Genomic DNA, 15,673 nt, shown 5'->3' with positions numbered 1-15,673 from the left:
TTCTTTTAATACTTTTGCAGCTATAATGGAACTTGAAGCTTCACCAGATGTGACAAACCGTATAATCCTTCGTTCATCCTGCGGTGATAATATTTTTGATCTTCCTCCAACATTTAATAATATACTTTTACAGTATTTTTTTCTTATTCTCTGCACTGTCGATTGACTAACACTGCAAATTTTCGCTGTCTTACGCGTTGACAAGCCGTCATTCAAAAGTGAAATGACTTTTTTTACACAATTTGAGCATTTGACTTCATATTTATTCTCACTTCACTTGCGTGCTTTTCCGTTCGACTGATTGCGAAGAACTGAGTGTTAAGACGTAGACTAATAGTTTGTAAACATACCAAAGTGCTAGATGTAAACATACTACTAGAACATGCCACGTAAACATTTCTTGTAGGGACCGGTGCAAAACCGAGTCAACCTATTTTTGTTGTCATTGCTAAACGAGGAGACATTAATTATTGAAAAAAAAAATTCTTAAGTTACTTCTAACTATGATAAAAATAATTATGATGCTGATTTTTTGTTATTCTTCTCTACTCCTAGCAATAAATAATGATTTATACAAAACTTGTGGTTATTGATTCAGTTTCGCTCCTTACTGTATACAGGGTGTCCCAAAATTCGTGAAAATCCCGAAGGGGGGTGGTTCCTGAGACCATTTCAAGCGACATTTTCCTTTGCAAAAATGTTATCCGCGGCTTTGTTTAGTAGTTATTAACGAAAAACATGGACCAATCAGAGCGCGACCTAGACGCGAGTTGCGACAGTCGGCCCTGCGCGCCAACTGTCTATTGGCCGACTGTGGCAACTCATGTCTAGATCGCGCTCTGATTGGTCCGTGTTTTTCGTTAATAACTCCTAAACAAAGCCGCGGATAACATTTTTGCAAAGGAAAATGACGCTTGAAATGGTCTCAGGAACCACCCCCTTTCGGGATTTTCACGAATTTTGGGACACCCTGTATATTATCAATCTTTGTATCCTTTATGCTTGCTGATGTTGATGTTGATGCGCTCCGCTCCCGTTGTTTTTGTCCATCTTCATGAGCCGACATTTTATCTTTCACCCGACATTTTACTGTCACTTTTCACCATATATTTTTCTATTTTTCCACCACAATGTATAAGTTCATTATCCTTATTGTAAACTTTGTGTAGCTTAACACAGCCCGGATGAAAATACTTATCACATTGCACACAATAATGCGCCTCTGTTTTAACTTCTTTATTGCATTGTCTACATACAGGTGCTTTATCTATCACTCCCTAACTTACCGGCACCGCCGAGTGTCTTTCGAACTGTTTGCAATTTATGACACCTGCTCGTGTCGCCTCATGCAAACTGAAATATACTGACTCATCCTGTCAGCATGCCGTGATGATCTATGGCCGCTTGGCCGTATCACACCTTCACTTTAAACTAATTTATAACTTGTCTATTAGTTCCTCACATTAGATAACACTTCTACATTCGTTATAGCGCACTCACAATCTCCCAGCATATTTGTCTAAATCACCGGAGAGCTTTTTACCACTCAAACTCTCATTCTCGACAGAGCACGACGTTACACGTGTTCACTCGCTGAGAGAGAAAGAGAGAGAGAAAGCTAACAGAAACATCCTCCCACAGAGACAACCGAAAAGAACATGGACAAGAGACAGTAGCTGATTATATGACAAACAAACACATAACCACACATCTCTGATTGGACAAAAGTAAAAAACAGCAATAATGACTCTCGATATCTAGCTCACAGCCCAGATATAGAGAATCACGCACAACAGAAACAGAAACAGTAAAGCTTTAGCATGAAAGAAATGCTCAAAGACAAACACAAAGCAGATATCATCGACAAATAAAGAATGGAAAGGAAAGAGAGTCATAGAGACCAAGACCAAACACACAAATAAAAACATGCATCAATCTCCGAACGGCTGCGAACCTAGTTCATGCTTGAAACAGTCATGCTGAGTCAGAGGCCACGCAAAAGACTGAAAACAACATGACCGTAGGCTGACCACCCGGACGAGGAGATTGAAGATGAAGTAACAGCCTTCCACAAGAGGAAACCGAAAAGAATAAGGAAAAAGAGACAGTAACAGGTTATAAGAAATACACAACCAAAAACATCTCTACCAACAACAAAAATCACAAAGACCAGGTAATACCGTGGACTCCCACATTTTACAGAAAGATAAGCAGGAAGTGAAAACGGTTCCTCGCCTCCTCGCCTCCTGTAAGGAAAAAAGCAGTATTAAAAACCCTGAAGAATCAATCACCAACAATAAGGTGAATGAACCGGCAAACAACTAGTTACATAATACTGGAACGGCAAACACAGGAAAGAAAACACGGTAAAGTCAAACCTTTAAAAACTAGTAATTAAACAAACACCAGGCTCCGAATGGCTGCGAACCTAGTTCATGCTTGCAATCAAGTCAGCAAGGTCAAAAACTCTGCACAAGACCGAAAACAACATGACCGTAGGCTGACCACCCTGAGAAGGAGTCTGCAGACGAAAACAAGCCTTCTCCAAGCGGCAATCGAAGAGACCAGAAAAAGAGACAGTTCGGAGTGGACAACCCAACATCTCTACGAAAATAACGAAATCTGCATAAACACCATGTAACAATGAAAACGAACGTAAACAAACCTTGAAGGGGAAGGCCGGATGGACGGAGCTAATTGCTGAACACCGACCAGAACCGAGGATGATGGTCACATCCAAACAATCAGGCATATTTTCTAGAATGTGTCAAGCCCACCCAAGAAGGAAGATCTCGATGAACCTGATATCAAATCTCTCAGGAGATAGATTTGGGTGAAGTTGATGAACCCTTCCTTCTCAACCCCAGCGCGAAGTAGACTCGGCAAGAGAAGACCGTATGGAATTGATATCTCGGCCCAGCCGTGATTTCGATAAAGTCGGATCGGATTCCAAGTAACAGTAACTTCTTCCCAATGGTCAAACAAAACGCGGTCCCTTGCATTTTGAACTCCCAATAGACTCACAGCACAGGCGGAGAGATTAGCCCTAGGGGAGGGAGTGGGCAGGTTCTGGACTATCCGGAACAGAATAGGGACGGGCTTCAAAACTTGACACATTCGACATGAAACTTATGGTGAAGTGGGGGGAGTCTGAAAGAGCAGGCGAGACACCCTGCAGGTCTGAAGGTGAGGGGGCCCGACGTTCACACCGAGCCGTAAAACAGCTCAAAAACTGACAAAAATTGACTCATCAATGATGACCGACCCGTCTAGTAAGTCGACGACTCTGAAAATGGCCCGGGCCGAATAAAACAGACGGGACGGCTGAAAGACGTGGATACCTGCAACCCGCAAAAGGGCCGAGTGCCGGCAGCGCCAATTGTGATACTGGTGATGAAAGATCCGGTGTGCCCTAAGGAAGCGAGGGGCGGCCGACCCGCCCTTCCCCGGCAAACGCACTTACTACTACTACTACTACTACTAGGTGGCGGGGGCCGACCACGCATATGAAAATACAATATTCGCAATAGTTTTTTGCACATATCTCGAAAACGAAGACCGAGCACCAGGTAGATGTAATGACAAAAGTTGTTCAGAACATTGTCCTTGACAACATATGTCAATATCAAGGTGATCCGAGATGGGTGGGTGTAGTAGCTCGTAAGCAAACTAGCTGCTCGAATCACTCGAGCGACGGATAATTTATTAAGAATAGTTGTTCACAATGGTGTCCGTTGACAACATATGTCAAGGTGAAGGTGATCCGAGTTGGGTCCCCTCAGGGCTATAGAGGGTGGGGTCTGAGGGATACGGGGTTCTCCAATGTTGACTCGGAAACATTGGAGGATATGACTGCAGTGGCGGTGGTCCGTATCCTAAAATCCTCTTGCTCTACCTCCTCGTGGTGGACCCTGGGGCACGGCACTGATGTATACCAGTGTCGTGTGCTAACGGAGCGAGGGGTGAGTGGGTGCACTGACGGATCTCTGTATGGCAGTACAAAAACGAACGCAGTGCACTCCAGGGACGGTTTATTGTATGACGACTGAAAGGGCACGTAGGAGAGTTTATTGCAAAATAACACCGCCTAAGTTCCCTTTAGAAAAAGTTTACGGTGCAGGGGAGGGATACCCCAGTACCGGCGGTGGGGACGTTGTCGCGCGAGCGTCCCCGGCGTCGTCATCCGGCAATCGCGAGCTCGGGTTGGTGGACCACTTGGCCACCCGAGAAGTAATGGCGACAAGCGATGCCTCCGTGAGCGGAGTTGCTTCCCATGCTCTGAGCGTGGGAGAGGTCCCAGAGGTGGGAGTGGCATCTGCCAGTGCCACCCCATCTCTGGACGTGGATAAGGCAGGAGATTCGACGGGCTCGACGGACCGCGCAACGCGCCAATCGTCGAGAACTGCTGCGGCGAAGGGAGGTCCGGTGGTGATAATCGACGACACCGATGACGACACTGCCAACCCCGGCCACGACCTACCGTGGCTGGGCGATACCTTCCAGCTGGGAGGTGGATCGGACCACACGTCCGCGTCCGGGAGGTCCCACAAATGCCGGCGGGAACAGCAGTCGTACTCGGACAACGAGCAGGCCACGGGGAGTCGGAAAGGCGTCCCATCTCGAGGAAGAAGGACTCCACCCCAGCGGTGGACGAAATGGCGAGGCGGATCAGCGGCCTCTCCACGGGCGACATTATGCAGGAGTTCCTGGAGAGGGTCCGCCTAGTGGAGACAACCGCCCTCAAAAGCGGGAACCTCAAGGGCACGTACGTGCGGGACCTCAAGTGGTCCGCACGATTTGCCGAGGCGGCGCTGCTTGAGGTTGTGCAAAGGGGGGAGAAAGAACCGGGCCCCCCTAGCACCGCTGACCCGCCTCTGGCCGCCTCTTTCCCTACCCCGCAGGACGCAGAAGCTCGAATGCTTTCGCTGCAGAAGCAGAACGAGCACCTGCGGGGGAAGTTGGCGAAACTCGAGGCCACCATCGAGGCCTACAGGGAGGAGATGATGGCGATGAAAAGGATGGGGGTGGCATCTCAACTCCTCTCCCCTTCCCACGGAGAAGCCGCCTCCCCTGTTTGACTCGGAAAACGTGCCAGACTTTCCTCATCCGGAGACGGGGTCTGGCACGGCGGAGCTAATAAAGCAGCTAGGCGCCCTCTTGGACGCCAAGCTTGCCCTGATCAGGAGGGAGCAGGTGGAGCTGAGTAAGGCGGTTTTTGGAACTGCCCGCCCGTCCCCTGCTCCTCCGCGTTCCGGAGTGTCGACGGGTCCCCTCCCTCTACCTCTGCCCGACGCCGGGAAGAAGAAAAAGGGGAAGGAAAAGAAGAAGAATAAAGGGGAACAAGCGGCGGCAGACCTCATGCCCCCTCCACCTCCTCCCCCCGCCCCTAAGGATCAACTGGGGAAGCCGGGCCCGGCCCCCACCAGGCCTGCCTGGAATAAGGTGGTTGGCCGGAAGGCCGATAAGACGGCAAAGAAGAAGGCCGCAAACCTCAACCCGACCCCCTCAAAGGCCCCCCTAGGGACCCCAAGTGTAAGGGGAAGGGAGGAAAGGTCGCGCCCAGGGTGGCCCCCCCTCCGAAGACGGCGGCGATTTCGCTGATCATTCCGGAGGGGTGCAAGACCACCCTGGCGGAGGCAATGGCGGCGGCGAAAGCTGCCATTAAGCTCAGCGACCTAGGGGTAGGGGTGATCCGCACTAAGCGGGCGGTGACCGGGGGGCTCCTGCTGGAGATCCCCGGCCCCGAGGGGGGTGTCAAGGCGGACGCCTTGGCGTCAAAGATGGCCGCTGCGCTAAGCGGCCTGGGGGTGCGGGTCAACAGACCCCTCAAAACGGCGGATATCCGCCTGAGGGGCCTGGACGGCTCCGTCACCCCCGAGGAGGTGAAGGCGGCGGTGGCGGAAGTCACGGGGTGCCCACCCGATACGGTGAAGGTTGGGGACATAAAGTCCCCGGTCACCGGCCTGGGCACCACGTGGCTGAAATGCCCCGCCGCGGCCGCCCGCCCACTGGCGGGCGCGGGTAGGCTTCGGGTGGGCTGGTCCACCGCGAAGGTCGAGGCACTGGCCGCGAGGCCGTTGCAGTGCTTCCGCTGCCTGGCGTTGGGACACGTCCGGCAGCGGTGCACTAGCACGGTCGACCGGAGCGGCCAGTGTTACAAGTGTGGTGAGACCGGCCACCGGGCTAATGCGTGCTCGGCCGCCCCCCGGTGCCCAATATGCACCGAGCTGGGGAGACCGGCCGGCCACAAGGCGGGGAGTGGCCAATGCCCCCCGCTGCCGAGGAAGGGCCAGAAAGCCGGGGGGAAGGAGCCCTCCGACGGTTCGGCCAAGGGGGAACAGGGGCCAATAAACCCCCCTCCCCCCGCGCCAAGGGAGGATATGGAGGTGGACCCTCCACCCCCAGAGCCACCCCGCATTAAGGTGGCCGAGCCGGGAGCGTCTACCGCACAATAATGCCCAGGACGCTCCCGGTTGTTCAGACAAACCTGAACCACTCCCGCCGGGCCCAGGACTTGTTTGTCCATGGCCTGGCGGAGAGGCAGGTAGGGTTGGCCGTTGTCACGGAGCCCTACAGCGTCCCCGACTCTTCCCCTTGGGTAGGGGACGATGGGGGCTCCGTGGCAATTTGGGCCCGAAAGGGCAGAGAGTTCCCCCCCGGCTCCGTGGTCGAGCGGGGCCGAGGGGTTCTACTGTACAAATGGGGAAGGTTGCTAGTCGCGGGTTGCTACATATCGCCCAACTGCGACCTCGCAGAGTTCGAGGGGTTTTTGGACCGGCTGAAGGTGATGATCACATCACACCTAGCCGGTCCAATGCTGGTCCTGGGGGACTTCAACGCGAAGTCCACAGGTTGGGGAAACCCCAAGACCACCGCTCGTGGCGAGGCCCTTGAAGTTTGGGCGGGGGGCATGGAGCTCCGGTTGGTGAACCATCTCCATATCATCATGGAGGTGGTGGCCACTCAGCAACAACAGGCGGACTTGCCCCCCCACGTAGCACCCACGCAGCGCCCGTGAGATGGGCACTGCAGCGACTGGACGAGGATGTCCTGAGAGCCACAGCTCTCGCCTATTCCTGGGTCGAACCCAAGGAGCGCGGGACTGACGAGGGGGTGTCATGGTTCCGGGGCGTTATGAAGTCGATATGAGACGCTTCGATGCCCCGGGCCGGGAGACACCCCCCGAAAAAGTCAGCGTACTGGTGGTCGGGCGAAATTGCGGACGTGAGGGACACGTGCGTCCGCGCCCGACACCACTACACCCGCGCACGTCGACGCCACCCAATTGGAGGCGTCGACGAGGCGAGAGTGGCCGCCCTCTATTCGGAGTATAGGGCGGCCCGAATGGCTCTCCAGCGAGCAATAGCCGCTGCAAAGGCCGCGGCCTGGGATGAGTTCCTCCGATCCCTTCATAGGGATTCATAGGGATCCATATTCAGCTCTACAAGGCGGAGCTGAACAAGCTCCGCCCGTGGGCGCCCCCCATTACAGAGGAGTTGGACGCCGAGTTCCTGGGGCGGGTCCTCAGTACACTCTTCCCTCCCAAGGAGGGAACGAGAGAGAACCCGCCCCCTTCGGTCCAAACCAACTGGACCGACGAACTCGGGGTCACAGAGAGTGAGCTCTCCCGAGCCGTCCAGAGGATCCGGGAAGGGGGCAAGAAGGCTCCCGGTCCCGACGGGATCCCTGGACGGGTATTGGCCGCGGCCTTGGACGTCTCGCCCCGGCTTTCATACAGACGTTGAATTCCTGTATGCGCCGGGGAACCTTCCCCCAAGAATGGAAAGTCGCCAGGCTGGTCCTCCTCCACAAGGCAGGAAAGCCCGCAGATACTCCCTCTGCGTACCGGCCCCTGTGTCTCCTCGACGAGGCAGGCAAGATCTATGAAAAGATCATAGCCGACCGCCTCGTCGAGCACCTGTCCCAACATGGTGGTCCCGATCTGAGCGACAGTAGTTCGGTTTCCGGAGGGGGAGATCGACGGTAGATGCCGTCGGTCGTCTCGCCTCCCTCCGGAGGGAGGCTGTCGCTCGGGGCAGGGTGTTGATGGCGGTGAGCCTCGATATCACCAACGCCTTCAACACCCTGCCATGGGATGAGGTAGTGAGGGCCCTGGATTATTACCAGGTGCCCTCCTACCTCAAGGAAGTCATCCGGGACTACCTGAGGGACAGGTGGTTTGAGTATCCGGGTCGGGACGGTGGCATTCAGAGGGAGGAAATGCACCGCGGAGTGCCACAGGGGTCGATCCTCGGACCGCTCCTGTGGCTACTCGCGTTTGACGCGGTGCTGCGGGCTAATCTTCCCCTCGGCGTCCGCCTGATCTGCTACGCAGATGATACATTGGTGGTCGTCGAGGGGTTGACGTGGAGGAGGACGCTCAGCCTGGCGCAAGCAGCGGTGGGCTGCGTCGTCGGTGGGATCCGGAGATTGGGGTTGGAGATTTCTGCTGGCAAAACCGAGGCAATGTGGTTACACGCATTGCCTCGGAGCCAGCGGCCACCCCAACTCTGGATCCGGGTGGGTGAAGCCTCTGTCGAGGTGAAAGGTGAGATGAGTTATCTCGGCCTGACCCTCGACAGCCGCTGGTGCTTCGAAGAGCACTTCGGCCTGATGGCCCCCCGAGTCGAAGGGGTGGCAGCCGCCATGGGACGGCTGTTGCCCAATATCGGGGGGCCCGATGACAGGATTCGTCGCCTCTACTCGGGGGTGGTTCCTTTATGGAGCCCCCGTGTGGTCCGAACAGCTACTGGCCAGCCGGCGCAACATGTTGCACGCAAAGCGCGTGCAACGCCGGCTGGCCATTCGGACCATACGGGGTTTTCGCACCATCTCCGGGGAGGCGGCGTGCCTCCTCGCGGGCATGACTCCCCTGCATCTCATGGCGGTGGAGCGGGCAACTACTTACCAAATTGCCTGCTCCATCCGCCGTGGGGAGTTATGCCCCGAGGGGGAGGTGGTCGAAGTGCTGAGGCGCCAGGCCCGACAGGACATCCTGGTCCGATGGCGGGAGGAAATCTCTTCCGCCGACTCGGACCGGCCAATTGTCCGGGCGCTCCTGCCCGTTCTGGAGGAATGGTGCAGGAGTCGGGTAAGGCTCACCTACCATGTGACGCAGGTGCTCTCCGGGCACGGATGCTTCGGGGAGTATCTGCGTCGCATCGGGAAGGAACCGACGCCGCAGTGCCACCACAGCGAGGAGGCCCAAGACTCTGCGCGGCATACGCTGGAGGAATGTCCAGCGTGGTCGGCGCCGCGCAGAGACCTAAGTGGCGTTATTGGGATGGACCTCTCGTTGCCGGTCGTGGTCGACCACATGATCGGCAGCGAGAGCTCAAGAGCAGCGTTTGCCTCCTTCTGAGAGATTGTGATATCGCAGAAGGAGGCAGCGGAGAGGGAGAGGGAAGCCGACCCCCTCTCCGCCAGGAGGCTGGCCTCGTCGGGGCGACCCCGTCGGGGCCGCGGACGTATTGGCGGCGGTGAAACTACGTAGTACTTCTATGCCAAGGGGGGCTAGCCGTAAAGGCGCCCCCGGGGTGGGCAGGTCGCGGGGGGGGCGAGGCGGAGCAATAATCCCCTCCCCCCCCCACTACAAAGATGCGACCTGCCGATCGACCCCTCCCGTTATTTTATCCCCCCCTGACATGTGTTTGTCCTCCCCCCATTTATTTATTTATTTTGAATGTTTTATTTTATTGATTCATTTATTTTATTTATTCTATTTTTATTATATTACGGGGGTCGATCTGGGGGGTGGAGCCGGAACTCGCCTCTGTCCCCTCCTTGTCGCGTGCGGAAACCTCCCTTCTCGGCCCGGCGGGAACCCCTATGGGTTCTTTTCCCCGAGCGAGGACGGGGTTCTCCGGGGGTCGCGGGTGTCTCGAGCTGGGGCTCGGGACACCCAGCCGAGCGACCCCAGGGATGGGGGACCCCGTGCGGGTCACCAAATAGCTTTAGGTTTTGGATTGAGGGGAGCTTCACTCCCCCCCGGGACAGGGGCTTTAAGCCGGGGCTGGAGGTGGTCGGTCGCATTCGTTACCGAGACCCCGCCCACCTCCAACTTAGCTCAGGGAGGTCACCGTACGTTTTTTAGTGGGTAGGTCTGGTCCCTTCTGGAACAGACGAGTCCCACATAACCCCGTCTCTCCCCCAGGAGGGCGGGGCACGCGTAAAGCGTTTTTCCTACGTTAAAAAAAAAAAAAAGGGCTATACAGGGTGTCCCAAAATTCGTGAAAATCCCGAAAGGGATTGGTTCCTGAGACCATCCTAAGAGACATTTTCCTTTGCCCCAATGTCAACTGCGGCTTTGTTTAGAAGTTATTAACGAAAAACACGGACCAATCAGAGCGCGCCCTGGCCCGCCGCGCCGGCAAGCGAGTGTCGGTGGTACGCCGTGACTCGCAACGAACAAGAGTTTCTCGATAATGAGAATCCTCTCCGATTTCGATGAGCTTTGGATACGTTTTCAAGACCATGATTTTGAACAACATTTCTCTTTAAACTTTTTGGCGATCGGCTTTAGTTTACGAGATAATTGTAAAAACTTGTAATTGATGAATGAAAACAACTTTCATTTTGCATAAAGATCCGCAGATTTATCTACGGTTATAACCTTCTGCGGTAAACCTTATGTTTAGGGGAGGCAGCTCCGATGACCTTGACCTTGACATATTATTTCTCAATCATTTAAATAGACAGGATTCATAGAAGTTCAGATTAAACAATGTTCGAACTTATATTATAATAAAATACACAATTTCCCGGTTAAACAAATTCTTGCTTCGGCATAAAAACCTCGACGGATTACGAGGAAAAGCCGAAGCAAGATGCAATAAATTTATTCAATCAAGTAACTACAAGAATTTCGCCGTACGAAAGCCCAGTATCTGATAGTGTTTAAAAATAGCTAACGCCGTTAGAAAATCGACGTTTCAAGCAATTTATATGCTACATGACATTTTACTCTAAAACTAAAAGAGCTCTCTTACCGTTAATAACCAAGTCTCTGCGCGCAGTGGTCCACAGCAGAGTTCCACTGGAATTCTGCACAATTGCCGGCTGGCCCATAGGGCACTCCTTTGCCGGCAGCACTACGGCTAGCCTTGCAATCCGTCCCAGCTTCGGGATTCACTGGAAAGGAGCTTCAAAGCTGCCAATGCCCTTGGATCTGTGAGCCGGCCTGGGAGAATTCAAGTATTGCCGAACCGAGTGCAAAACCAAATCTCCTATTACCCGGGATCACTCGCGTGAGCATTCAAACCCAAAAAGTAACTCTATTTGCAATTACGAATTATCACAGAAAAGACCCCAGTCGACTCGCACATTCTCTCAATCTGTCAAGCTCTCCTTGTTTTTCAAGAAAACACTCTCTGGCAACCGTCTCCACAACAACTCTCCCTTGTCAATCGCGACCACCGTGATTCGCTTGCTAGACTCGCGTATACATATACATGGTGAGATTATCGTTTTCCATCACGGTGATACAATCGACATTACAAAATCGCGAACACACCGCCCGCCTTCGTCATCAGACGAACTTAACACAATAAACTGAGGGCACCGACTTAATCAGATTTGTTCCAATGAAAATACCTTTAATTTTTCACAGTGTATTTTGATACAATAACCAAAATTAAATAACGAAAGCATAAAAATACAACTAACTTAATTGACTTCGTCCTTACGGATTGATTCGTTTGACTCCTTAGAATTAGTTTGATCAAAAAGAGGACAGAGACGCGCGATATGCCGTCGCAAATTTGACGTCGCTGTTTTGACAGGGACGACTCTGACTAGCCCGTCTGAATCGGGATGAACTTCTACTACTCGTCCTAAAGGCCATTTTGAAGGTGGGTAAGGATCATTACGTAATAAGAGTAATTGTCCAATGGCAAAATTCTTAGTTTGCCCACGCCATTTTGATCTTTCTTGCAAATGCTGCATATATTCTAAAGACCATCGCTTCCAAAAATTGTTCCGAATGATCTGAAGAAGATGAAAACGTTCCAAATAGGTTTCCGGTGCATTGAAAATATCTTTGTCAGGAATTAACCACAAGTTTTGCCGATTAAAAAATGTGCAGGGGTTAATACTTGTAAATCATCAATGTCAGAATTTAATGGGCATATTGGACGCGAATTTAAACATGATTCTATTTCGGCAAGTACCGTAGAAAATTCTTCAAAGGTTAAGATTTTGTCACCGAAAGCACGCGTGATATGATGTTTCACAGATCTTACCCCAGCCTCCCACAAACTTCCGTAATGAGGAGAGTTCGCTGGTATGAATGTCCACGAGGTTCCGTCATTGGCAAGGGACGCAGCGGCGGTTTTATAAAATTCGGAACTTGATTTGAACATGTCTCGCAACTCTTTATCGGCGGCTTTAAAGGTGGATGCATTATCAGAAAATAAATTTGTACAAATTCCGCGCCTACTCGCAAATCGTTTATAAGCGGCAAGAAATATCTTAGTCGTAAGATCGCTAACCGCTTCAAGATGTATCGCTCGCGTCGCAAAACAGATAAAAAGTACTATATATCCCTTATAAGATTTATGCCCTCGGCCCTTAGAACTTTTAATTTGAAAGGGACCGGCGTAATCTAGTCCTGACGTCGATAATGGTCGAGCCGGAGTCACACGTGAGACGGGCAAATTCCCCATCATCTGATGAGCCAGACGAGGTTTGTTACGTTGACAAACTATACAGTTCCTGATCGCAGTCTTAACCAAACGATTTCGCCCCAAAATCCATGCATATTGCATCACAGTATTTGAGGTAAGTGTTGGTCCACCGTGAAAACATTTCCGATGCGCGTACCGTACTAATAAACGACTAAGTGCCGAATCTCGCGGCAAAATCAGGGGATGTTTCTTTTCGTGAGGTAAATTTGAATTTCCAAGACGACCTCCTACCCGTAATAAACGATCCGTCTCATCATAAATCGGATTTAAACTACATAAAACGTGGCGTTTGGGTAACGGCTTCCCATGTGACAAAAGTTCAATTTCTGATGCAAATGCGTGATTTTGAGCTAATCTAAACACAACATTTCGGGCCTCGCTCAATTCTATAGCTGTGAGGTAAACAGGCAATGGAATTAAGCTATCTTTGCGTCTCCTCAGAACATTTAATGGACGCAAACAATATGCCACAACGCGAATTAATAAAGAAAATGAGGAAAATCTACAGAAGAGCTCTGGTTCCTTCACGACTTGATTAACGTGTAATACCTGAGGAGACGATACCACCTTGGGCCAATGCTCGTCAGTTTTCTCTAGCCAATCAGGCCCGTTCCACCATAAATTACAATTGATCAGATCAGAGGGTTTACAACCTCGTGTCGCCAAATCTGCCGGATTCTCACGAGTCGGTACATGTGCCCAAATAACATTAAGTAACTCTGTCTGGATATAGGATACCCGATTCGCAACAAAGGTCTTCCAGCTACACGGATGTTTACGAAGCCAAGTCAAGACAATTTGGCTATCGGTCCACGCAAACATTGGAGAACTTTGAAAAAATTCCAAACCTTTAACATAAAGCAAAAGTTTTACGAGCAACCGCCCCGCATAACTCTAGATTCGGAATGCTCACAGTTTTGATAGGCGATACTTTACATTTGGCAGTTAATAAGGAAACGTGCACGCGATTGTTATCGTCAATCATACGAATGTAGGCAACTGCAGCGAAAGCCCGCGATGAGAAAGCCCGCGTCAGAAAATCCGTGAATTTGTACGTGTGAATTTAAAGATGCACCTAACCATCGATTAATCGTTAATTTCGATAATTCAGAAAGCGAACTACAATATTGAAGCCATCGTTCTCGAAGATCTGTAGACAATGTTTCATCCCAATCGCATTTCGTTATCCAAAGGTCCTGCATTAAAATTTTAGCTGTAACTGTTATCGGAGCTAACCAGCCCAAAGGATCAAATAAACGCGCGATGTTTGATAAAACAGCACGTTTCGTCGTTGCTCTAGCCAACTCCTCGAAATTTACAGCGATAAAAACGAATTCATCGGACGTAGGATTCCAACGAATACCCAGAGTTTTCACTAACTCGTCATCTGCGATGCTTTTTTGGTCAATGTTCTCATATTGCGAAGATTTTGTAGGCAACAAATCATTATGATTCGCGGCCCACTTGTCGAGTTCAATTCCTGCTGTATGTAACATATCGACTAGTTCTTGACGCGTTTTCAACGCATCAGAGAGATCATCTGCTCCAGCAAATATATCGTCCACATACGTGTTAGAATTTAAGCAAGAAGCACCGAGTGGAAATCGAGCACCCTCATCAATTGCTACATGCTGAAGTGTGCGAATCGCAAGGTAAGGAGCACATGCTGTGCCATAAGTCACTGTTGTGAGACGATAATCGACAGGGGGATCCGAATGACTAGGAGACCATACGATTCGTTGAAAATCTCTTTGTTCCGACGCAACATAAATCTGACGAAACATCTTAACAACATCGGTCGTGAAAACAAACCGGTACCGACGCCAATTCAATAAAATTAGACACAAATCGCGTTGAAGAGCAGGCCCTTTCATAAGGAAATCGTTTGGACAACATCCTTCTGTATTCTTCCGAGATGCGTCAAAAACAACCCGGATCTTTGATTGCACCACCGCATGATGCGGAAAATACCACGCCTTCGAGTTGTTCATTTCATCAAACGGGACGCGTTCCATGTGACCAAGCTCCTCATAAATGCTCATGAACTTCCGATAAGCGATTGCTAAGTCAGGATCACGATCAAAACGTCGATGAATTGAAGCTAAACATTTCAAAGCCATGAATCGAGTCTCGACTCCGACTTCTGGAGGATCTGAGTTGAAAGGTAGACGTACTACATAACGTCCATTGGTATTTCGAAAGTGTGTATTAGGGTGGTCCAAAGCTATACCTGTGAAAATTTTTTATCGAGATACAAAGCACCGCACCCCCCAGAATGGTTCCTTTAGGTGAGAAAAAAATTTGTTCAAAGTTTGAGATCGATCGAAAAAAAGGATCACGTGCCTCAAAGCGACTGAAAATTTTGAAAATTGTGAAATTCACCTCAACTATGGAACATGGCACATCGTTGGATTTGTCTTTTTTTCTGAATAGGATGTGACGTGGCAAGATTGCCTACGTCACTCGAACTTCCATAACGGAAGACCGGGCCACCCTTTGGTCAAGCATCGCGATAAGGGCCGCTGCGAGCGCTCTCCCTGGGCACGAGTGAGACCCAAAAAGGCGCATTCTAATGTTTTGAATGTCGCGCCAAATTGCGCGACTAAGGTTTACAGGACCGTATCCGGGTCCCAGGCGGGATCCGGAAATTCTACTTTCAACGCAAAGGCAACGAACCCTCGAGGGTAAGCACCTCGAGGCAGGCGAAAGGCAGGACCCCGAAAGAAAATAACGAGAGATCGTCAAGGCCCAGGACTGTCAACCTGGAGGCGCCGACGAGGGCCTCCGGTGCAGAGACGATCAACCACTCTACCCTGTCGTCGCCTCGTCCGGGAAGAAGCTGCACCGCAACCGGATTGGCTGACGCCGATCGTCTCCTCGGGAAGCGGCCAACCGGAAGACAACGCTGCCGGATATGCCGTGAGACGCCGGAAGCCGAACGCCGTCGCCTGGGATTCGTCAACGAAAAATTAGCGATTAGCATTAGCGAT

The 15,673-nt window shown here is 51.3% G+C and overlaps 2 protein-coding genes across 2 annotated transcripts; one reads left to right on the top strand and one right to left on the bottom strand.

The window, feature by feature from the left end:
- The first annotated feature begins 6,454 nt into the window (after window positions 1-6,454).
- Window positions 6,455-7,018, top strand: LOC143217828 (uncharacterized). Its single transcript, XM_076442471.1, has one exon. It carries the CDS (start codon window positions 6,455-6,457, stop codon window positions 7,016-7,018), a length of 564 nt encoding a protein of 187 aa, XP_076298586.1.
- A 4,813-nt stretch (window positions 7,019-11,831) lies between these two features.
- On the bottom strand, window positions 11,832-14,725 carry LOC143217827 (uncharacterized). Its single transcript, XM_076442470.1, has 3 exons — window positions 13,764-14,725; window positions 12,915-13,512; window positions 11,832-11,948 (listed from the first exon to the last, which is right to left on the bottom strand). Exons 1-3 carry the CDS (start codon window positions 14,723-14,725, stop codon window positions 11,832-11,834), a joined length of 1,677 nt encoding a protein of 558 aa, XP_076298585.1.
- Window positions 14,726-15,673: the final 948 nt, after the last annotated feature.

Source organism: Lasioglossum baleicum, chromosome 18, assembly GCF_051020765.1.
Source record: "Lasioglossum baleicum chromosome 18, iyLasBale1, whole genome shotgun sequence".
Classification (NCBI taxonomy): domain Eukaryota; kingdom Metazoa; phylum Arthropoda; class Insecta; order Hymenoptera; family Halictidae; genus Lasioglossum; species Lasioglossum baleicum.
This window is presented reverse-complemented; position numbering and strand designations above follow the sequence as displayed.

What these genes read in the sequence shown, in the direction of transcription:
- LOC143217828 (XM_076442471.1), top strand. Translation starts at nt 6,455, where the DNA reads ATGCCCAGGACGCTCCCGGTTGTTCAGACAAACCTGAACCACTCCCGC.
- LOC143217827 (XM_076442470.1), bottom strand. Translation starts at nt 14,725, where the DNA reads ATGAGCATTTATGAGGAGCTTGGTCACATGGAACGCGTCCCGTTTGAT. An exon ending in AAATTAACGATTAATCGATG is followed by an intron (nt 13,513 to 13,763) that starts GTTAGGTGCATC and finishes ATTTTTTCAAAG; the next exon opens with TTCTCCAATGTTTGCGTGGA. An exon ending in AGACGGATCGTTTATTACGG is followed by an intron (nt 11,949 to 12,914) that starts GTAGGAGGTCGT and finishes GATGGTCTTTAG; the next exon opens with AATATATGCAGCATTTGCAA.